Raw genomic sequence first — 23,670 nt, 5'->3', positions numbered from 1 at the left:
TGCGGGGTATATATCTGAGCCCGTGGGGTCCAAGCTCAATGGCCCACTTGGCAATCCGGCCAGTTGCCTCTCTGTTTTGAATGATGTCCCCCAGAGGAGCTGAACTGACTACTGTGATAGGGTGGCCCTGAAAATAGTGTTTGAGCTTCCGGCTTGCCATAAACACCTCATACACCAGTTTCTGCCAATGCGGATACCTCTGCTTTGACTCAATGAGCACCTCACTGATATAATAAATCGGCCGTTGAACCGGATACTCTTTGCCAGGCTCTTTGCGCTCTACCACAATGGCTACGCTGACAGCCCAAGAATTAGCAGCCACACATAATAATAAGGGCTCTTTATCGATCGGTGCTGCCAGTACGGGCGGTTCAACGAGCTGTTTCTTCAGATCTTCAAACGCCTTATCAGCTGCTTCACTCCAGACAAAGTTATCCGTTTTCTTGAGCATCTAATATAAGGGAATGGCCTTCTCTCCAAGGCGGTTGATAAACCGGCTCAAGGCTGTAATCCGGCCGGCCAGACGTTGCACATCGTTAATACACGCCGGTTTAGCCAAGGACGTAATCGCTGCAATCTTTTCCAGATTAGCCTCAATGCCTCTGTTTGAAACCAGAAAGCCTAAGAGCTTGCCTGCCGGGACACCGAAAACACACTTCTCCGGATTGAGCATCATCTTGTAGACCCGGAGATTGTCAAAAGTTTCCCGTAGATCATCTATCAACGTCTCCTCCTTTCTGGATTTGACCATAATATCATCTACATATGCATGGACATTGCGCCCAATTTGCTTATGAAGGCAATTCTGAACACATCGCTGGCAAGTTGCCTGGGCACTCTTGAGTCTAAAGGGCATGGAAACATAGCAGAAGGCTCCAAAGGGAGTTATAAAGGCTGTCTTCTGCTGGTCCTTAACTGCCATTTTGATCTGATGATAACCAGAGTAAGCATCCAAAAAACACAAACGGTCACAACCCGCCGTGGCATCAATTATCTGATCAATGCGAGGGAGAGCAAAGGGGTCTGCAGGGCAAGCCTTGTTTAAATCTGTGTAGTCCACACACATGCGCCAAGTGCCGTTTTTCTTAAGAACCAGCACCGGATTGGCTAACCACTCTAGATGAAAAACTTCAACAATAAACCCAGCAGCCAACAAATGGGCGACCTCTTCACCTATAGCCTTGCGCCTTTCCTCGTTGAAGCGGCGGAGGAACTGTCCGACCGGTTTGAATTTCGGATCAATGTTGAGTGTGTGCTCAGCGAGTTCTCTCGGTACACCCGGCATGTCAGAAGGATTCCATGCAAAGATGTCCCGATTCTCATGGATGAACTCGATGAGCGCGCTTTCCTATTTGGGATCCAGGTTAGCGCTGACGCTGAACTATTTGGATGAATCGCCAGGGACAAAGTCAACCATCTTAGTGTCTGTAGCTGATTTGAACTTCAATGCTGGATCATGTTCCGTGGTTGGCTTTTTTAAGGAGGTCATGTCTGTCGGATCAATTTGCTCCTTATAGAATGTTAACTCCTCCGTGGCACAAACCGACTCAGCATAAGCCGCATCGCCTTCTTCACACACCAAAGCAATCTTTCTACTTCCATGTACTGTGATAGTCCCCTTATGACCTGGCATTTTAAGCTGCAGGTAAACATAACATGGCCTTGCCATAAACTTAGCATAAACCGGCCGCCCAAACAGAGCGTGGTACGGACTTTTGATCTTCACCACCTCAAATGTCACTGTTTCTGACCTTGAATCGTAGTCATCTCCAAAAGCTACCTCCAAAGCTATCTTACCAACAGGATATGCAGACTTACCAGGAACCACACCATGAAATACCGTATTCGATGCTTTAAGATCCTTAACTGTCAACCCCATACGGCGGAATGTATCATAATACAAAATATTGATACTACTTCCCCCATCCATGATCACTTTAGTGAACTTGTATCCCCCAACTTGAGGGGCTACCACCAAGGCCAAATGACCTCGATTATCAACCCGGGGCGGGTGATCCTCTCTGCTCCACAAAATAGGTTGCTCCGACCAGCGTAAATACTGAGGTACTGCCGTCTCAACAGAGTTGACTACTCTTTTGTGAAGCTTCTGATCACGTTTGCACAAACTAGTAGTGAAGACATGATATTGCCCGCTGTTCAGCTGTTTGGGATTGCTCTGATAACCCGACTACTGCTGCTGCTGCTGACTCCCCTGATGGTTGTAACCTCCCTGGTTGCCTTGGTGTCCTTGATTGACATGTCCGGTTTGACTGCCTGGAAACCCTGAACCGGAACCACCGCCTCCGTAACCCGGCCTGTGGAAACCTCCTCCTGAACCGCCGGGCGGGCCGTTGTCATATTGGAACATATTGGAATTCTTGAAATCCCGCATGATATAACAATCTTTCCAGAGATGTGATGCCGGTTTCTCCTTTGATCCATGCTTTGGACAGGGCTGATTTAACAAACGCTCCAAATTGTTGCCCGGACCTCCACCCCTCTGGGGCTGCTTGCCTTTACGGTGTTGGCCATTCTCCTGCGCGTTGGTATTTGCGACAAAGTCCAAACCACTGTCGGCCTTGCGCTTACCAGCGTTTCCATGGCCTGCCGGATTGTGTTGCTGGCCTTTGGCATTGCTGGTCTTCTTACCCTTCTCCAATTTGTCCTCCTCTGAATCTGGATCCTTGGTATTATCTGAATCGGCGTATTTAACCAAAGCGGCCATGAGTGTTGACATGTCGTTGCAGTGACGTTTGAGCCTTCCCAACTTTTGTTTCAACGGTTTGAAACCGCAATTACCCTCTAATGTTAACACTGCGGTGTCTGCGTTGATACGATCTGACGAATGCAAAACCGCTGAGACCCATTTGACCCAATGGGTCGTGGACTCCCCTTCCTCTTGGACACAAGCGGCCAGATCTACAATTGACATCGGCTGCTTACACATATCCTTGAAGTTGTGGATAAACCGGTGCTTCAATTCGGCCCATGATCCAATAGAGTTGGTCGGCAAGCTCTTCAACCAAGTGCGAGTTGTTCCTTCCAACATCATGGTGAAATATTTAGCACACACCGCCTCGTCCACATCTAACATCTCCATTGCCATCTCATAGCTCTCTACCCATGCCTCTGGCTGCAAATCGGCGGTATAATTTGGTACCTTACGAGGTCCCTTGAAATCCTTGGGTAGTCGCACATTAAGCAAAGCAGGAGATAAACACGGTACCCCTAAGGAACTGAACATCGCCCCTGGCTCCACGGAGGCAGCGGGGTGAACCGGAGTATGCTGTCTGCCTCGTGTCGAGCTGTCAACTCGGCCTCTCGACGTGCGCGGCCATGATCCACAACATCTTGCGCATTAGCATCTCCCCCAGCCGGGTTGTTCCCTCGTGGCGAATTTCGACGGCGTGCACTACTGGACACGGCCGGTTCATCTTCCACGTGTCTGCTATAACTCCGGCTTGGGCGGGGAGTGGAGTGAATCCTCTCACGGTTGTGTGAATATGCTTGCTGTTGATTTAGTGATGTCTGAAGGAGATCCCTGGCCCGACGTGCTTCCACTGCAACTGGTGACTGGCTGTCCGTTGGGAGGGCCGCCAGGCGTGACGCAACGGCCACAATGTTGTCCAACGGGTTGGAATAATGCCCGGGCAGCGTTGATGGTACAACGTTGTTCCGGTGAGGCAGGTCCGTTGTGCGCGGCTGAACCGGCGCTCCTGCTCCCGGCGCCCCCACCTGGTTTAGTGTGGGTTGGTTACCAGCTCCTGCACCTGGCGTGTTGAAAAGATTCTGCGGCTCATAAACCGATGGGAGACGTGATTGGTACCTTCTTCTCAGGACTTCCTCTGAAGCATTCTGATCCAGTCTAATCCGGTAAGCCTGTGCTTCCAACTCGGCCCGCTCCGTAGCCATCCTGGCGTTCTCTGCTGCCAGGTCTGCCTTGGCCTGGGCTATCTGATCTTTCACCTTTGCAATCTCCGCATCGTGCTGATCCCTGGCTGCTGCGTCTACCTCCGCAGACATCAATGTTGCCAGAGCGTCGAACAAATCATATAAGACTTGGGCCGGAGGTGGCGCCGAGATTCCTGCCCCTGCTGGTGTGGCCGTCGTTGAATCGGAGAGCATTGCTGCGGCGGTAGATGAATGAGGCGCCGATTGTGTGCCGACCATGAAGATGGTGGCCCGGTTTGGCAGACCGGGGGAATCCGGAATACTGTTGCCCTCGGATCCTTCCTCAATCCGGCCGTCCTGCAACTGGTAAAACGATTCGATTTCTCTAGAAGACTCGTCATCAGAGAAGACTATGGTTTCTCCTTCGGACACCGGTCCGTCCTCATGCCCTGATCCATGGACGACACCTACGAAAACATGCCTTGCCTCGGGCTGAACCGGCGAAGGACTTGCACGTCGAGCCGTTTCGATGATGTCGGTGCAGATGTCCGGCTCGGGGGCCGGTTCGCCGATCTTGCCGATGAAGACGTGAATCCCACCAAAGGGGACCCGGTACCCGTATTCGATTGAATCGGCCTCGGGACCCCATCCTGCATTGTCGATGTAGAGCTTGCCGCGGTGACTTCGTCATCCGGCCCATAGTGTATCCCTTAAGTCCATCAAAGCTGCCCTTCAAGAACTCGAAACCATCGTGCGATAGCCCCACGGTGGACGCCAACTGTCGTGGGTTTGTCACGGCAGATGTCCTCGTGAAAGGACTTAGTAGTGGAGCCATCGCAACGGGTTAGCTTAAAGGGGTTAAACCGGACAAGGGGACACAGGAGTTTATACTAGTTCGGCCCCTTCGATGAAGGTAAAAGCCTACGTCTAGTTGTGATTGGTATTGCTAGGGTTTTGAAGGCCAGGGAGCGAATCCGCTTTGTCTGGCTTTCGAGTTGTTGTTCTCTGTCCCTAAACCACGGCCGGGTCGTCCCTTTATATACATAGGTTGACGCCCGCCGGGCTACAGAGTCCCGAAGCCGGTTTATAAACGTATCCGGTTCGGCCTCTCTCTTTCTATCTTACTATACAAGTTACATGACTGGGCCGGTTTACATTTACATACTGTAACTCGCCTTTGGGCCCTCCGTAAAGCGCCAGCATCTTTAAATCTTCATGGGCTTCTAATCTTCAAAGAGTCAACCCGGCTATCCAAGGCCGGTTTACCTCCCGTAGTAATATCCCCAACACCGGGCGTGTTGCAAGGGTGCGCCCTTTTTGCCTGAATGAGGGGTTGAGTGGGGAACGATGATTCCCAATGAGTTGCTTGAGTTTTCCAGGTGTTTTCCATTGCACTGTACTTTTGTACGATAGTTGCCAAGTCAGCGAAGTGTAGGATGCGACGGCGGTTGATGGCGTTGAGGATTCCTTCGTCCCTGCAATTGTTGCGGAACACTGAGATCGCTTCCTCGTGGCGGCAATCTTTAATCTTGTTTTTGACAAGAAGGAATCTGGCCCAGAAGTGGTGGACCGTTTCCTGAGACTGCTGTTTTATGCTCATGAGAGCGCTTGTATTCGAGTGGGTGGGTGGATTTAAATCTGAATCCTGCCCCAGTTTTGGATCCGGAGTCTGAAGGTCTTGCGAACTTAGCAGGTTGGGCTCCGGGATGTCCACTAATTTCTTAGGCTTGTCGTCCGATTCTATGTTCGGAGGGCAGGATGCTTCACCTCGCGGGTAGGTGTCCGGCTCTTCGAGACCGGAGATCCGGACATAGTCAGTCCTTAATATGGAGGAAGAGTTATCGACTCGCTCCTCGACTACTACTATCTGGTGGGTGATCGACGGAGAGTTGATTTCTCTCTGATCGGGTTTAAGCCCAATCCGATCGTAGTCCGTAGCGACCCCCAGGGCGGCGATGCGATCTAGGAGCTCGTTTAAAGACGAAAGCTCCGCTGGATCCATTTGCTTGGAGTGTTCAGAGTTGATAAGAAGGGGGTTTTCGATGACCCGAGAGGTCATCGTCGGCTTAATGACCGAACGGGCAGTCATGGTAAAGTTGCCCAACAGGAGGGTTTGGCCTGGAGCCAGCGTTCCTCCGGTGGTGATATTATCCTTGAGAACAAGGCAAGACATCGATCTTGTTGTCGACAGCACAGAGGAACTCTCAATGAAAGCACCAATGTCGGTGTCAAAACCGGCGGATCTCGGGTAGGGGGTCCCGAACTGTGCGTCTAAGGTCGATGGTAACAAGAGACAAGGGACACGATGTTTACCCAGGTTTGGGCCCTCCCTATGGAGGTAATACCCTACGTCCTGCTTGATTGATATTGATGAGTATGAGTATTACAAGAGTTGATCTACCTCAAGATCGTAATGGCTAAACCCTAGAGGTCTAGCTTGTATGGCTATGATCATGAGTCTCTCCTATCCGGACTAAGTCCTCTGGTTTATATATACACCGGGAGGATCTAGGGTTACACAAGGTCGGTTACAAAGAAGGGAATCTACATATCCGGTCGCCAAGCTTGCCTTCCACGCCAAGGAGAGTCCCATCCAGACACGGGTGCAGTCTTCGGTCTTCGTATCTTCACAGCCCATCAGTCCGGCCCATGGCTAACAGGCCGGACGCTCGAGGACCCCTTAGTCCAGGACTCCCTCAAGGGGAGAGTGTGTCTACATACCCTCGTAGACCGAAAGCGGAAGTGTTTAGTAACGTGGTTGATGTAGTCGAACGTCTTCGCAATCCAACCGATCAAGTACCGAATGCACGACACCTCCACGATCTGCACACATTCAGCTCGGTGACGTCCCTTGTACTCTTGATCCAGCTGAGGCCAAGGGTGAGTTCCGTCAGCACGACGGTGTGTCAATGGTGATGATGAAGTTACCGACGCAGGGCTTCGCCTAAGCACTACGACAATATGACCGAGGTGCAAAACTGTGGAGGGGGGCACCGCACATGGCTAAAGATCAACTTGTGTGTCTAAGGGGTGCCCCCACCCCGTATATAAAGGAGGGGAGGAGGAGGAGGGCCGACCACAAGGGGCGCGCCCAAGGGGGGGGAATCCTACTCCTAGTAGGAGTAGGTTTCCCCCTTTCCTAGTCCTAGTAGGAGAAGAAGGAAGGAGAGGAAGAAGAGAAGGAAAGGGGGGATGGCCCCCCTAGCCCTAGTCCAATTCGGTCTGGGCTAGGGGGGGCGCCACACATTGGCATGCCTCCTCTCTTCCACCATGAGGCCCAATAACTTCCCCCGGGGGGGGGGGGTCCGGTAACCCCCGGTACTCCGAAACTTATCCGAAATGACCTGAACCATTCTGGTGTCCGAATGTAGCCTTACAATATATGAATCTTTATGTCTCGGCCATTTTGAAACTCCTCGTCATGTCCGTGATCTCATCCAGGACTCCGAACAACCTTCGGTACATCAAATCACATAACTCATAATACATATCGTCATCGCACGTTAAGCGTGCGGACCCTACGGGTTCGAGAACTATGTAGACATGACTGAGACACATCTCCGGTCAATAACCAATAGCGGAACCTGGATTCTCATATTGGTTCCTACATATTCTACGAAGATCTTTATCGGTCAAACCGCAAAACAACATACATTGTTCCCTTTGTCATCGGTATGTTACTTGCCCGAGATTCGATCATCGGTATCATCATACCTAGTTCAATCTCGTCACCGGCAAGTCTCTTCACTCGTTCCATAATGCATCATCCCGCAACTAACTAATTAGTCACATTGCTTGCTAGGCTTATAGTGATGTGCATTACCGAGAGGGCCCAGAGATACCTCTCCGACAATCGGAATGACAAATCCTAATCTCGACCTATGCCAACTCAACAAACACCATCGGAGACACCTGTAGAGCATCTTTATAATCACCTAGTTACGTTGTGACGTTTGATAGCACACTAAGTGTTCCTACGCTATTCGGGAGTTACATAATCTCATAGTCATAGGAACATGTATAAGTCATGAAGAAAGCAATAACAATAAACTAAACGATCATAGTGCTAAGCTAACGGATGGGTCTAGTCCACCACATCATTCTCTAATGATGTGACTCCGTTCATCAAATGACAACACATGTCCATGGCTAGGAAACTTAACCATCTTTGATTAACGAGCTAGGCAAGTAGAGGCATACTAGGGACATTTTGTTTGTCTATGTATTCACACATGTACTAAGTTTCCGGTTAATACAATTCTAGCATCAATAATAAACATTTATCATGATATAAGGAAATATAAATAACAACTTTATTATTGCCTCTAGGGAATATTTCCTTCACTAGAATGAAAAAAACAGTGGTGTTTGGAATGAAAAAAAATAAAAGCCCTGGACCAGATGGGTTTCCTACTGATTTTTATCAGGAATTCTGGGATTTGGTGAAATGGGATCTCAAAGCTCTCATAGAAGAATTTTCTAGAGGAAAAATTAATATTGCCAGGTTGAATTATGGCATCATTACATTAGTGCCAAAAACTACAGATGCTAAAAAATTTAAAAATTCAGGCCTATATGTGTGCTGAATGTTAGTTTCAAAATCATTACAAAAGTGCTAATGAATAGGTTAACAATGTGTGTGTCCCCTGTTATATCCAAAACCCAGACAACATTCATTAAAGGGAGATACATCATGGAAGGGGTGGTAAACCTGCATGAAGCTTTGAACACTTTTCATAGCAAGAAACATGATGCACTAATTTTTAAGGTAGATTTTGAAAAATCATATGACAAAATCAAATGGCCTTTTGTGATTCAGATGTTGAGGGCCAAAGGTTTTCCTGACAAGTGGTGTGATTGGGTAATGGAAACCATGAGGGTAGGGCATGTTGGGGTGAAAGTGAATGATGAAATTGGACCTTACTTTAAAACCTTTCAAGGACTTAGGCAAGGAGATGCTATGTCTCCCCTGTTATTTGATCTTGCTGCTGATGCGTTAGCCATATTAATGAATAATGCTTTAGAGAATGATTTTATTAAAGGAACCCTAGGGAATGGAGAAAATAAAGGAGTAAACATGCTACAATATGCAGATGGCACAATCTTTCTGCTTAAAGATGATGTGGAAAGTGTGCAGAATCTGGAATTTGTATTGGGAGCATTTGAACAAATGTCTGGACTTGAAATTAATTTTCATAAAAGTGAATTAATGTTGTTTGGAAAAGCAAAAGAGAAGCAAAATTTATACCAGGAAATATTGACATGCAAAATGGGGACAGTCCCTCTGAAATATTTAGGACTGCCAGTTTCTGAATCCAGACTCAGAAATGTTCATTGGAATTGTGTGACTGAGAAGGTAGGAAAAAGATGTGGATGTTGGCAAGGTAAATTGCTTGGATCCATAGCTGGGAGAATTACTTTAGTGCGGGCTTGCCTGACTAATATACCTCTCTTTATGATGTCCTTCTATCCTATACCTAAAGGAGTGATTAAAAAAGTGGATTTTTATAGAGCTAGGCTAGTGTGGCAAGAGGATGAAGATGTTAAGAAGTATCACTTGGTTAAGTGGGAAACTTGTTGCTTGCCCAAAGATGTGGGTGGCTTAGTAATCCTAAATTTAGAAATGATGAATATAGCTCTGCTTGCTAAGTGGTTCTGGAAAATGGAGACAGGTGAGGGACTGTGGCAAGGTGTCATAAAGAGAAAATATGGGGGAGATAGATGCCTATCCAGGGGCACTAAAAAACATGGAGATTCTCAGTTATGGTCCAGTTTGATGAAAATTAAAGAAACCTTTTACAGATTTCTGAGAAAAGAACTGGGAAATGGGGAAAATACTAGATTTTGGGAAGATATTTGGGTTGATGATAAAAGCCTTAAAGAAGCTTATCCTAGAATTTATGACTTGTGCTTTGATCATAACATTACAGTAGCTGAAGCCATTCAAAAAGGATGGAGGGGATTTAGATTTAGGAGGACTTTATATGGGGAAACCCTAGAACTATGGAATAGTCTAAAAAGTAGGTGTGAGGAAATTGAAATGAAGGGTGATAAAGATAAAATCAAATGGTCTCTTAATGCATATGGTAAATTTATAGTTAAATCAATGTATAGGAAACTGGTGGCTGATGAACTTAGATTCCCACAGAAATTCCTATGGAAAATCAAAGTGCCAGCCAAAATTAAAGTTTTTCTTTGGCTAGGCGTCAAAAAAAAGCATTCTCACGAGGGATTCGTTATTGAAGAGTGGGTGGAAAGGGGAAAAAATTGTGTATTTTGTGGGAAAGATGAATCAGTTGATCATTTATTTTTTACTTGTTCAGCTGCCTCCCTGATTTGGAGCTTAATCAAATGCACATTTGGTTTGAGAAAAACACCTTCGTCAACGCAAGAATGCTCTTGGCTAGATTCTTTCAAGAAAGATGATTAAAATACTAGTGTTGGTGGGGGTGTCTACTATATGTTGGGCTTTATGGAAAGCCAGGAATGGGATTATTTTTTAAATGAAAAAAGTCTCTGACCCTATGACTATAATTAAAGCAATGACACATTGGATGGTGGATTGGTCTATTTTGCAGATAAAGGAGCAGCAAAAAAAGGTGTTGGAGCTGGGGGCAAGATTACTAGAACGGCTAGCAAGTGAGGTTATGTGGCCTCTCAAGGATGGAGAATAAATGTGGTGCGGCTCGAATGACAAGATCTCTTCCTAGAGGGCGACTAGACTGCTTATTCTACCTGTTTCTTTGTTTTCTTTTGCCCTGTATTTTGCAAAGTTTGAGGCCTTTAGCCTAAATGAATGTAATAACTTGATATGCTCGAATGTTAAGAGTAGGAATTTGCTGGCGGTAGGGGGGGGGGGGGGGGGGGGCAGTTTGGCTCTTTGTAGCCCGAGAATGCTGTGGTTTTCGTTAATGAAAATCGGAGGGGTGTGAAGCCCTTCTTTTATTAAAAAAATGGTGGGCGGTTGTAGCGTTGCAGGCATTAAACCAGACAGACTTATCTGAACAAGATGTCTTGATCACCTGTGCAACATACACGTAGGTCAAGACTGTCGATCTGGTGTGAAATTATTTGCTGCTTCCTCTGTTGCCCTTTGATCCATCGAAATTGCTGATATTTGTTGTGTGCAGCAGATGCAACTCTTTGTGAGGACACTCGCCGGCGAGACCATACCGGTAAACGCCGATCCATTGGACACTATCTACTATGTCAAGACGAGGATCCACGATGAGTCAGGTGATCCCATGTCCGACCACCGCCTCATGTTCGATGGCAAGGAGCTGGAGGAAGGACGCACCATTGCAGATTACGGCATTGACAAGGAATCTGTCGTCCAACTCGCCCTTCTCCCGAAGCCGACACGAGGACCGATGCAAATCTTTCTGAAGATGCCGAATGGCTGGTTAACCCTCGAGGTCGAGAGCTCAGACACCGTAGAGGACGTCAAGAAAAGGATGCATGTTACGTGGGGCATCCCGCCGCCATCCCAGCTGGCCCTTGTCTTTGACGGGAGGCAGCTAGAGGATGGGCATGGACTAGATGGCTATGGAGTCTGCGAGGGGTCCACCCTCCACCTCGCCCTTCCTGGGTCGGGGTGGATGCTCGTTTCTGTCAGGCTGCCTATTGCCCGCAAGAACCCCATAATTCCTCTTATGGTCCAGAGTTCAGATACCGTCGACATATTCAGGGAGAAGCTCCAAGAATTGAAGGGGATTACCGCGTCCGAGCAGCGCATCATCTTCCGGGGAAGCCAGCTGAAGGATGGTCTCACCCTAGCGGAATGTGGCGTGGTGGACTGGAGAACTCGTGCCTCGATGTGTTACTCCGTCTGCGTGGTACAAATTGCCCTGGTTGCGCGAGGAGCATTGCGCGGCAGTGAGGGGAAGAAGTTGATTGAAGTTTAAAACTCTTGTGTATTGGTGTACGCTTTTGAGGCCTTCTCATCTCTAGCAGTGAAGAGTAAGTTGCTGAGTTGGTTGTTTTTATTTTTTTTTACACACAAAGATCTAAAGCCTCTCAAGTTTCCTGTAAGAAATACTCCCTGTGCCGTTTAGAGAGAGACACTGTCCAATATAGTACTGTGAGCGCTGTTTTACATGAATATGGTTGACAAAATTTAGAAACATATGCAATGCTCGTGTGTGTTTCTGAAATTCTGAGTGAATGTGGTAATGTACTTGGACCATTACCGCAGACTTGTGTAAATTCATGAAATACCCTCGAGCAAAATAAGCAAGCCAAGGAAGCTACTCCATGCTATAAAGAAATTAGCAGGATAAATTTCAGCAGTCAGCCGCATAATTCTTCTTTGGATGCAACCAAAGTAGAGCACGCGAAAAAAGCAGAGTACGTAACAGATACTGAAAAACGTAGTGCATGCAGTAGCAAAAGCTTCGATTCTTGATATCAGAGTGCTCGCGCAAATACTTCAAACAACATTAACCCGGGCTCTTGGGCCATGTCTAGTTTGTCACTGGCACCACAGGACGATGTGCGAGAAGGCGCATGACATACATTTCGAGTATACTGATTGTAGCCTGTAGGTAGCAAATAATTCTGACATACTATCGTGCATTCTTACGCCAGGTTTCTGCATGGCTGGACAATTTGCAAAACAGAAAGGATCTGAAGCATACTGGGAAGAATGTCTCGGTAGCACTCGCTAGTCAGGCACGGAGGCGGAGCACGAGGTGAATCTTGTCCTGCTGCTTGACGCCATACTCCCCCAGGGTGCGAAAGTCTTCCATCTGTTTCCCGGCAAAGATGAGCCTCTGCTGGCCCACAGGAATGCCCTCCTCAACCTGGATCTTAGCCTTGACACTGTCGACTGTTTCCAAGTTATCGACCTCAGGAGCGAAGATCTTGGCTGTCAACATTTTAATCAAGATTAGCATCTTCCTTCTCTAGGGCCGCAGGTCAAAGTGAAGGGTGCATTCATCCTCAATGTTGTAATCAGCCAGAGTTAATCGGACGCGGCTTGCCTGCGGCCTTGGCGTGCGACCATCGGTGCGACGCGGCCATCGCACGGCTGTGCGTGTGCCCCCTCCGGCTGCGGATTTTCTCTCAAAAAAAAACAGAATACAGATCCTAATACCGGACATCCCGTGATACCTATTTCGTTCCGTAATACTCTCGCACCATTAAGACTAAACAAAAATCAAGTGAAAAAAAAACTCATCGTCTGTGAAACATATCCACAAAATGCCCGCGAAACAGATCCGCATATGCAGAAAAGCACGCCAAAATATACTCCTGAAGGCGAGAGAGGCCTACAACCTCAGCAGAACAATCAATGGCGGCTTGACCAAGGAAGCACAGGTAAAATCTCCTCTTAAATTGGGCAGCCAAGGAATCCCGTCCCTGATGTCTTCTTCGAGTCTCACGTCCCCGGTGGCTTCTCCAAGAAGTGGTCCAGGGAACCAAGATGCTCCCGATGATTCCCAGTCACCAAAAGTAAGAAATCGCACTATGTTCTTCACGATGAATCACCGGCAAATTCTCCTGTTGTACCGTTTTAGAACTTGTACAGGAAACCATGACTAGTGACCACAATCTGGAGATGCGAAACAACGACAAGAAGTTAATTCTGGTTCTGTTGCATTTGAAAAAACAAATTAGGAGCATGTACAGTACCCCAATTTCACATTTAATTGGATGAAAAGACGTTCTTGCACAAACCGTATAAAATAGAACAAGGATTGCAGAGTGCATCTTAATTTTTCCTCTAAACCTTAAGACTACTACAGTATTGATCCCTCAATGCACTGCATGTTTCCCAAGACAAATATGATTGCAAGACAGATAAATATGATTCATGAATGGGTTGATCAAAACTTGTGGTAGGGAAATATGATTGCCATTTGCCATGTCTGTGGATTAACTAAATTGAATCCTAACTGATACAGGATTCGCAACAAACCACGGCAGATCACAGTGATGAAAGGGTACCAAAGCTTGGCATGACATTTTTATCTGAAGAGGAAGCTTATTTATTTTATAACAAGTATGCTGAAACTATCGGTTTCAGCATCAGAAGAAGTAGTGGCCATAAAGTGAAGAACTCTTCTGTATTTCAGCAACGCACATTTACATGCTCTCGTCAAGGTACATGTTACTTCTAATTTGTTTTGATTCTAACCACTTATTTATGCTCTAAGACAAGTACTACAACTCACAGGCCACCGGCAAGAAGATAAAAGAGAGGACACATTCAGTTACAGTAGGCCTGAAACACGATGTGGTTATAATGCTCGTATGAAGATAAGTCTTAAAAATGCTTTTTATTGTGTGTATGAATTCGAGGCATCACATAACCACACTCTTGCTCATGGAATCATGGACCAGTACTTGAGATCCCAGAGAAAAGTAACAGAAGCACATATAGCAAATGCTGAGGTTGCAAAGTCAGTAGGCATTTCAAATAAAGCAACATTCGATTTGATGGCCAAGGAAGCATGTGGAAGTGAAAACCTTGGCTTTATACGTGAAGATTTGAAAAATCGTTTGTACTCAAAGAGAACAATAAAAGCAAAGAATGGTGACACAGGGGGAGTATTAGAGTACATGGAGAAGAAGGTCTCAGAAGATGTCAACTTCTTCTATTCAATTCAAGTTGATGAAGATGAGTTGATAACTAATATTTTTTGGACTGACTCGAAAATGGTATCAGACTACGCATTATTCGGCGATGTTATATGCTTTGACACCACATACAGGAAACTAGATGATGGACGCCCATTTGCTTTGATTGTTGGGGTGAATAATCATCAAAAAACTGTTGTCTTTGGCGCCGCACTTCTCTATGATGAAACTGCTGCAAGCTTTGCTTGGCTTTTCAGAACTTTCTTAAAAGTTATGTCTGGGAAACATCCACGTACAATTCTCACCGATGAAGATGCAGCAATGGCAAAGGCAATCCGTAAAGTGTTCCCTCATTCTCACCATAGACTTTGCGTGTGGCATATGAATCAAAATGCTTGCAAGCATCTCGCTGGAGTAGTTGATGAATATAAGAAATTCAATGTTGATTTTCAACATTGTATATATGATATAGAAGAGGAAGATGAATTTGTAAGTGCATGGAATAAAATGATTGACAAGTATGGACTAGGTGACAATGCATGGTTGCAAAGGCTATTTGAGAAGAAAGAACAGTGGGCACTAGTATATGGTAAAAATACGTTCTCTGCCCACATGAGCACTACCCAACGAAGTGAAAGCATGAACAATAAACTAAAGAGGTACATTAGTGTTAAATATGACATGCTTACTTTCTTTGAGCATTTTGAACGGCTAGTTTCAGATAAAAGATGTGAAGAGGTGAAGTATGACTTTAAAGCAACACAAACTACTCCGAAGTTGAAGGCTGAATCAAGCTATATGCTAACACAAGCTGCAGCTACATATACTCTAGCAATATTCAAGATGTTTCAAGATCAAGTGCTTCGGACTCTGAACTACGACACATTGCTTTGTGATGAAAGTGACACAGAGTTGAAGATTTATGTAGTAAAATTTCATGGCACACAACGGGAGCATGTTGTTAGATTCATTCCAAAAGAAGAAAAGGTTAGTTGCAGCTGCAAAAGGTTTGAGTTTTCTGGAATCCTTTGCTCTCATTGCTTGAAGGTACTTGATATTAATAATATCAAGCATATCCCTGGAGAATATATCTTGAAAAGATGGACAATTGATGCCAAAGTTCTAGATATAACAAGCAAATGCAACCCGCATGAGAACCTAAAAGCAAGAATGTCCAATCGCTACAAGGAACTGTGCAGAATGTTCTTGAAAATAGCTGCTCGTGCCGCTGAGTCAGAAGACTCATACAATAAGGCTGCTAAATTTGCAGAGCAATTAGCACAAGATGTGGAGAAATGCTTGAAGATTAGAGCTGATCCAGATTTGGGAGACTCGTGTACTAAAGAAGGTGCATATTATACTAATAATAATTTCCTAGACTATTGACAAACAAAGACTGATGTTTACCATTACAGTGGCAGCAGGAGTGAACATCCCCTGTAGCAGAATTTCAAAACATAATGATGGGCTTGCAAAGCCAAAAGGTATGAAGGTCAAGGAGAAGACTGTCAAAGGATCAAAAAGGCCTGTTGGTGGATTTGAGAAAGCAACTTCAAAGAAGAAAAGGAACACAGATGATATTGTACAACTAGAGCCTCATGGCACCTCAAAGGTATTATACTTCGTCGCTTTGTGTCTTATAAAACCTTCAACATTATTAACCTTTTGAATCATTTTTGATAGGCCCCTTCAGAGAAACCAACTTCAAAGAAGAAAAAGAACAAAAAAGTTATTGTACAACTACAACCTCATGGCCTCTCAACGGTATAACGCTGTTGCTTGTTTCTTATAAAACACTCAATTGTATTGACCTTTCTCTATCATTTTCAACAGGGTCCTTTGGAATTTTTCGGTAACCAAATGGGTGCATATCAATTAGACTACAACACTATCCTAAATGCTTCAATGCAACCATCAATTGATAATACCATCCCGATGCCACTGCATACCCAACAACTGTTGGCGGGATTCCAACCATACAACACAACAGTGGTAGAAGCAGTCCACTCTTTCAAGTTTACGATTTTTTTAAACTTCATTGAAACTGAACTTTGCTACTTTGTGCACAGGGTCATCCGACAGACCACATGTCCACCTATTTACAGCAGCAGAACCCTGCTCAGCCAACACCTATCCAAAATGCTACAATGCAGCCATCAACTGGTCTGAGCTTCCCCATGCAACCACAAACCCAAGCACCACACAACACTCCAGTGGTACAACATTCCACCCTTTCGAGTTTTCCAGTTTTTAAACTTCACTGAAACTGATAGTTGCTACTTTGTGCACAGGGTCATCCGACAAACCACATGTCCACCTATATACAAAAGCATAACTCTGCTCAACCAACACCTATCCTAAATGCTATAATGCAACCATCAACTGGTCTGAGCTTTCCGATGCAACCACAAACCCAAGCACCACACAATACTCCAGTGGTATAAACATTCCCCCCTTTTGAGTTTTCCAGCATTTTAAACTTCATTTAAACTGAAAGTTCCTACGTTGTGCACAGGGTCATCCGACAAACCACAAGTACACCTTTTTACAACAGAAGAACTCTGCTCTGAATCCCTGCCTGATAGAACCCATTGGAGCCTCTAACTATAGTTCGATGACAGGAGAAAATCAAGGCCTCCTTCTTCAACCGAAGGCGACATCTATTGTAAATGCTACAATGCAGCCATCAGTTGGTCACACCATCCTGATGCCACCACAGACCCAAGACCCACACTATACTCCAGTGGTATAACATTCCATACTTCCAAGTTTTCCAATTTCTCAACTTCAATGAAACTGAAATTGCTACCTTTCTGCCCAGGGACATCCGAAAAATCACATGTCTACCTATTTACAGCAGCAACAATCGGCGCAGAATCCCTCAGTGCAAAGGACCATTGGAACCTCTATCTCTAGTGTGACGACAGGACAAAACCAAGCCTGCCTCAATCAACCGAAGCCAACATGATCTATTTTGTTGTCGCGAGTTTTATCTCATGTGTGTTTTGACTTCAAAGTTGCAAATAATTTTTATTAGAACTTGTATGTACCATCAACTGAATGCTACTAAATGTCCCCAATCAAATATACTAGTTCACATATATTTTTTAATTGCGTACTAATTCATAGAATTAGCTGTGAACAATTTTCCACAAGCATCGTTCTCATATGAGCCTCTAAGCTATCCTTGTCTCATTTTAAGTTACGATGACCGGGATCCCAATGATCCATTTCAATTATGCATAATATATGTACACTGAACCATCTATCTGAATGTCATGCTTAGAGGCATAGAGCGAGCAGAAAACAAATTGACAATCAGTCCGAATTTAGCATGTAAGGAATCTTAATTTAACTGAATGAAAGCAGAGTACTGGAATTGCTATTAGCCCTCCCTTCTCTGAATTTAACATGCATCTTAACTGAATGAAAGCAGAGTAATTGTCATCTTAACTGAATGTCATCCTTCTCTGAATTTAACACGCATGAGACTGAAATGACACAAGAAGAAGAGGAAATTACCTGTGTTATGCGGAGGTAATACTCCATGTATGAGCTGCAGTTCCTTTCTTCTTCCTATCTGAGTACCAATTTGATGGCGCCGATGCTGATTCTCGACGTCCTTCCCCTCTATACTCGGCCCCTCCTCCACAAGCCCGAGCACCCGCCAAGGACACGCCAACCCCTTGCGTGGCCGTCCCACATGCTCCCGCTAGGCTCCGCATCTCAGACCAGCGAGGACGGCGCCGTGGAGGATCTCGTCCCCATGGAACTGTTGTGCGACTAGGTCGAGCAGGCGGACCACGGCGGCGGCCAGCCGAGCCGGGACGCTGATTCAGCAGGCGGACCACGGTGCCGGCCAGCCGAGCCGGGGATGCTGATTCAGCAGGCGCACGCGGGCGGCGGCCAGCCGGGAACCGGGATGGGGTGAGATGCGTGAGTGCGCACGCCCGAGTAGAAGCTGCACGGCAGCGCGACGAGATCCGCTCGATGGGCAGGAAGTGGTTGGAGGCTCGAGGAGCAGGAGCAGCAGAGGACATGGAAAGCTTCAGCTGAGCTTGAGTTCCGACCCAGGAGAGGGATGTGGATAAGGGATGTATCCATACAGACGGCAATCAGCATTAGGATCTGTATTCTGTTTTTTTTTTTGAGAGAAAATCCGCAGCGGGAGGGGGCTCACGCACAGCCGTGCGATGGCCGCGTCGCACCGATGGTCCTACAATCAACATTAGGATCGACCTTGACGGTGATCGTCTTGCCCGCAAGGGTCTTGACGAAGATCTGCATCTGTTGAATGGGAGCACCAAACATCAGCAATTTCAATGGACGGATGTCGGATAGTAGGACCATGGGGTAATCAGTTGTTGTTGCATGAGTAAGAAACCTTGTTCGGGCTAATTGCAAAGACTTACCAACGACAAGTGTGACTTTGTGAGGAATCTTGTTCAGATCTGAACACATATTATTTGTAGTACCATGGCAGTGTAGTATCTTTGTTTATGCTGCCATCAATAGTAATTTGGAACAAAAGAATAGTATGAACTAGCGACCTTAAAATAAAATCAGTATGATTCGATGACAGAGCAACAGACTGCTTACCAGTTCTACAGGTAGATCATTTTATCTCTTCATATACAAACCAAAAGATTAATGATATCATGTCAGGACTCATCTGAATATCTGACGGATATGACACCTTCAGTTATTGTTTCCCTGAGCTACAACCAACGAGATCGTCCATTTCGAGAATCAATGGTCGAGAAGCCCTGGTGAAGAAGTACCAACTGAAATGAAGCAGAGTAGCTGGTGTCAGATAGAATCGGACGGCTACGATTGAATTACCCCTTTAGGCGCCAATTAGTGTACCTTCAACTGTCATTTTCATCTCTTCTTGTTTACTTTACCAACTCTTGGACTGTAATGGCTATAAAGCCATGGGTTTCCAACCGAGAGAGGCATCAATTGTAATAGGAATAAACCTTCGCCGCCACTGGAATGGGTCGGGCTCTACTTTCCTCTTCGTTTAATACAAACCCAAGCAACCCCGCTCTGAATTAGGGGTAAATCACTGAGGATTTCTGAACTTTGCTTACCTCTGAACGACTGAACCCCTCGAAGTTCAGAGCTTGACATATCATTATCCATCTGATCTAACTAATTTTATGATCCGGATATACTCTGCAGCAAATAAACGAGAAAGAAACACATTCTAGAGATTATAAATGCTGTGGTGTGTTCAACTATTTGTCAGTGGGAGGTTCACCACGCGATCAACAACTATACATGCAAGTAGAGTCCGCCAGAAGATAGTTTGATGGTTACAAAAAAAGGATGCATCACCTATAAAATAGTCTCAAGCCACTCTCAGGCAAGAATGCCGACTTCTCATGTCCTAATGCACATACTGTAGTAAGTACTTACAGGTCACCAAATTAAATGAATCAGGTATATTTTTATAATGTAGTAAACCAACATCAAAATCACATAAGAAACAGATCACACTCCAAGTTGGATGGCTACTACTCCCTCCGTTCCTAAATACTTGTCTTTCTAGGCATTTCAACAAGTGACTACATACAGAGTAAAATGAGTGATCTACACTCCAAAATATCTCTACATACATCCATATGTAGTAGTCATTTGAAATGTCTAGAAAGACAAATATTTAGGAACGGAGGGAGTACATCACAGAACATATCAAAGACTAGGGTGATTTCACATAGGAAAATGTGGAAATGTTGTATAGTGTATACCAGCACCTGCACATAGTATAAGAACTATATATAGTAAAATGTTTCCTCCTTTTTATTTCAAGTAAAAGACAGTTTTTACCAAATCTTCCTCCAGCTTAACACAATAAAAAGGTTTACGAGGGCTAATCTGCTTTCTTACAAGTCCATAGCAGAGCACATAGAGTATATATCCTAAAAAGGTTGAGAAGGAAACATATCACAGTCGCAATGTGACAGAAACAGAATAGACATTGTTCAAAAATTATTATGTTAAATTGTTCAAGAAAGAAGAAACAGAATAGACGCCATCAAACTACTCCCTTCGTTTCTAAATATTTGTCTTTTTAGGCATTTTAAATGGACACAACATACGGATGCATGTAGACATATTTTAGAGTGTAAATTCGCTCATTTTGCTCCGTATGTAGTCACTTGTTGAAATCTCTAGAAAGACAAGTATTTGGGAACGTAGGGAGTAGTATATATATCCTAAAAAAGGGGGCTGCTTACACCAGACAGATGGAGACACAGAGAAGGTGATGCTCTTAATCTGCCAACGGGAGCGCGGTGGATCTGGGGACGAAGGTGCCGGACGTACACCGCAGCGCCGGGTTCCCTGCGAGCAACACTGCTTGTACCACCTCGGCACATATGGATCTAGTCTAGGGGTCTACGAGGGCACATATGGATGGGGAGAGGTCGGGGATTCAGAGGCCATGCCAACGGATTTGAAGGAAACAAGGATTTGTATTTTCACACTTGGGCCCTGTTTGATAGCGGCAGTTTGTTTGCCGGTTGATTAGTCCCACCTCGCTCACGGAGGGAGGTGGCAAGGGGGGAGCTGGGTATAAGAAGGGTCCTTGGTCGAATTGAAAAAGGCATCTTTGCGCTTGGGGCAATGACGCAGCTAGTGAGGTAATACCGAGGCGCGTCAATTGCTGGTTGAAAACTATTTCCAAACCCCCTCTTTGGCCCTCACGGGTCATTGAGAATTTCTGAAAGGGCCCCCTCTCCTTCTCGGAGAGGGCAAGGCCCTACAAATTCAATAATCAGATTTTGTAGTTTTTGACTCAAAATCAAACTTTGCTTCGTTTTACTCATTTCTTTAACTTATGAGTCAGATTTGTCAATGAATCATATATTTTGGTTAGTTTGCTTGGACCAGATATTTGTTCACATGAATCATATTTCGGTTCAAAATTCAGGACTGCTGGCAAAGGCCAAACAGTTTTCGAAATTGTAGAGAGTAGAGACCAACTTACGGCCGCTTGCTTAAAATGGAATTAGGAATTCTGATGCTTTTCTTTCAGAAGTTTGCATGTCAGACTAATCTTCATGGTCACTGAGAGAGGCATCGAGTCGTAATAGGTACAAACCCTAGTCGCTGCTGCCCGCTGGAGTAGGTCGGGCTTAATACAAATCCTAGCAAACCCCATCTGAATTTCGGGCTAAATATCTGAAGATTTTCGAATTTTAATCATCTCTGAACCCCTCTCTAAGTTCAGAGCTTGACATATGATTATCCATCTGATCTGAAAAATCTCTGCAGCAAATAAACGAGAAAGAAACACATTCTAGAGGTTTGCGATTCGAGGTTTGCCACGCTGCCAACAAGTATACACACGAGTACAGTCTGCCAAAAGGTAGTTTGGTGATTACAAAAAAGGATGCATCGGCTATAAAATTGTCTGAAGCCATTTTCCTTTGCTGTTTCGCTACAAACCGAATCCATGCCAAAATACGTGAAACCCAACCGACGTTATTGTGTCGAAACACGCAGAATCTGAATCTGGTTTGCTATTTCCTGGTGTCTGCAATCGTAGGAAGTGGCACCCATATTCATCAGCCGTCAACTTGGGAATGTTGAACTTGAAAACTTCTTGGCCTTGAATTGACCCTGCCGTTGCCGTACGTCAGACGGCTCTGAAAAATTCCAACTCCAACAGGTTGATTATTGGGTCGTTAGATTAGCTTTCCTTTTCTTCTGTTTTCTGGGAGAAGCGTAGAATGCATCTTTTTTGTATTTCTTATTCATGGGATTAGGAAGTCGTAGAACATTTCTTCGCTGTCGATCACTTTCTGAAGGAAAAGTAGTTGCATGTTTCCTGCTCATCTGCCGGCCGGACGTTATTATACCAAAGAATTAGTCCAGTGAGGTACTAAATCACAGTTTGCTACTGTCGTGATCGGAGTTATTGTTTTCTTTTATAGTAAGAAAAAGACCTGTCTATAACTAGATCTAATCACAGTTTAAATAAAAGGACGGCATTTCAGAGATGATCGCTTAAACCCCGGCAGGCGTATGCACCGACGGAAACGAGTTACTTAGAGCATTTTCAACCGCGTTAAAAGTCGCGATACATCGCCGGGTTAGCCAGCTTTTGCGCGCAGCGGTGCGCTGGCTCCAACGGCCGCCGCAAATTAAAGCACGCCCACGCCGCTCCAGCAGGCGCGCTATATTTCAGTTTTTTCTACTACATATTTGGTTTCGTAGATAGTTCTCCTACTACATATTTGATTTCATAGATAGTTCTCCTACTACTACTCGTCCGACTCGGACTCTGTCTCAGTGATGTCCTCCTCCGACATCGGAGCGTAGGCGTCAAGGAACCGCTCGTTGTTGGAGTTCCAGGAGGACGCATCTCCTAGCGCTTGGTTGTATTTAGCGACCGCCTTCCGCGTTCGCTTGTCCTCGCGATAGTCGGCTCGCTCCTCTCTCCTCTTCGCCCTCCCCGCCTTCCTCTGGGCGAAGAACTGTTCCTCGTTGGTGTCTTCCGGGAAGCGATGACTCCACAGCGCCATGGCTTGCTCGTCCATCTCGGCCAGCCTGAGACGATGCTCCCGCCTCCGATGCTTGCGATGATCTTCGTCAGTGAGAAGCCGCGGGAAAGGCGCCAACTCCTGTGCGCGCTCCCGCGTCGCCACGTCGGCGAAGTTCATGTCCTGACGGGACCGCAGGAGGCGCCACGCCGCAGCGTCGTACGCGCGGGCGCCCTCCTGGGCGGTGTCGAAAGTTCCGAGACGGAGCCACATGCCGCCGCCCGACCAAATCTCGGCGGAGTAGGTGCCGGACGGACGCACGCGGACGCCGCGGTAGCCCGTATCTCCCCGGCGCCGAGGCGGCATCGTGGCGCGGTGGTGGCGTGTCAGCGGCAGAGCGCGGCAGGGGGCGATGGAGAGACGGAGAGAGCGGCAAAGGGCGATGGAGGCGCTGCAATTTATAGGCGCGCCGGACGCGGCGCGCCAAATGTAGCGCGCGAGCGGCCGCCTTTTCCCGCGCGCGCAATCGTTTCCCGCGCGCTAGTTTCGCGCCACCGCTGGAGCACGCGTAAACATCCCGCGCGCGCTATAAAGCCAATTTACCGTGCGCACGTCTTTTGACGCGGCTGTTGGAGATGCTCTTAAATTTGTATGAACAGAAACAAGCTAGTGTGAAATGCTGGCTGGCTCAGCTCAGATGAAAACA

The 23,670-nt window shown here is 46.0% G+C and overlaps 3 protein-coding genes, 1 long non-coding RNA gene and 1 other non-coding gene across 5 annotated transcripts; 3 read left to right on the top strand and 2 right to left on the bottom strand.

The window, feature by feature from the left end:
• The first annotated feature begins 11,024 nt into the window (after positions 1-11,024).
• On the top strand, positions 11,025-11,795 carry LOC147958038 (polyubiquitin-like). Its single transcript, XM_087531928.1, has one exon. It carries the CDS (start codon positions 11,025-11,027, stop codon positions 11,793-11,795), a length of 771 nt encoding a protein of 256 aa, XP_087388054.1.
• A 1,165-nt stretch (positions 11,796-12,960) lies between these two features.
• On the bottom strand, positions 12,961-21,005 carry LOC125531624 (uncharacterized). The gene is made up of 2 exons (XR_007293373.2): positions 17,995-21,005; positions 12,961-13,444 (listed from the first exon to the last, which is right to left on the bottom strand). It is a non-coding gene; the product is annotated as an uncharacterized LOC125531624 (long non-coding RNA).
• LOC147958037 (protein FAR1-RELATED SEQUENCE 5-like) lies at positions 13,493-17,939 on the top strand. The gene is made up of 2 exons (XM_087536053.1): positions 13,493-13,995; positions 14,069-17,939. The coding sequence occupies exons 1-2, from the start codon at positions 13,851-13,853 to the stop codon at positions 15,856-15,858; spliced, it is 1,935 nt and encodes a 644-aa protein (XP_087392179.1). The 5' UTR covers positions 13,493-13,850; the 3' UTR covers positions 15,859-17,939.
• Positions 21,006-21,084: 79 nt separating the features above from the next.
• LOC125531625 (U4 spliceosomal RNA) lies at positions 21,085-21,238 on the top strand. Its single transcript, XR_007293374.1, has one exon. It is a non-coding gene; the product is annotated as a U4 spliceosomal RNA (small nuclear RNA).
• Positions 21,239-21,677: 439 nt separating this feature from the next.
• Positions 21,678-23,330, bottom strand: LOC147958036 (uncharacterized). The gene is made up of 3 exons (XM_087531927.1): positions 22,878-23,330; positions 22,759-22,846; positions 21,678-21,736 (listed from the first exon to the last, which is right to left on the bottom strand). The coding sequence occupies exons 1-3, from the start codon at positions 23,328-23,330 to the stop codon at positions 21,678-21,680; spliced, it is 600 nt and encodes a 199-aa protein (XP_087388053.1).
• Between the last annotated feature and the right edge of the window lie 340 nt (positions 23,331-23,670).

The sequence above is a fragment of the Triticum urartu genome, chromosome 7A (genome assembly GCF_056163025.1).
Source record: "Triticum urartu cultivar PI428250 chromosome 7A, HENAU_Tu73, whole genome shotgun sequence".
Lineage (NCBI taxonomy): Eukaryota > Viridiplantae > Streptophyta > Magnoliopsida > Poales > Poaceae > Triticum > Triticum urartu.
Note: the sequence above shows the minus strand (reverse complement) of the source record. Positions and strands in the feature narration are given on the sequence as shown.

Bases quoted from the DNA above. Each gene is read 5' to 3' on its own strand.
- LOC147958038 (XM_087531928.1), top strand. From the start codon at position 11,025: ATGCAACTCTTTGTGAGGACACTCGCCGGCGAGACCATACCGGTAAAC.
- LOC147958036 (XM_087531927.1), bottom strand. From the start codon at position 23,330: ATGCCGCCTCGGCGCCGGGGAGATACGGGCTACCGCGGCGTCCGCGTG. The intron at 22,847-22,877 runs GCGGTCGCTAAA...AAGCGCTAGGAG, and splicing joins AGGACAAGCGAACGCGGAAG to ATGCGTCCTCCTGGAACTCC. The intron at 21,737-22,758 runs GTCGGACGAGTA...GAGATTTTTCAG, and splicing joins ATCACTGAGACAGAGTCCGA to ATCAGATGGATAATCATATG.
- LOC147958037 (XM_087536053.1), top strand. From the start codon at position 13,851: ATGACATTTTTATCTGAAGAGGAAGCTTATTTATTTTATAACAAGTAT. The intron at 13,996-14,068 runs GTACATGTTACT...TACAACTCACAG, and splicing joins ATTTACATGCTCTCGTCAAG to GCCACCGGCAAGAAGATAAA.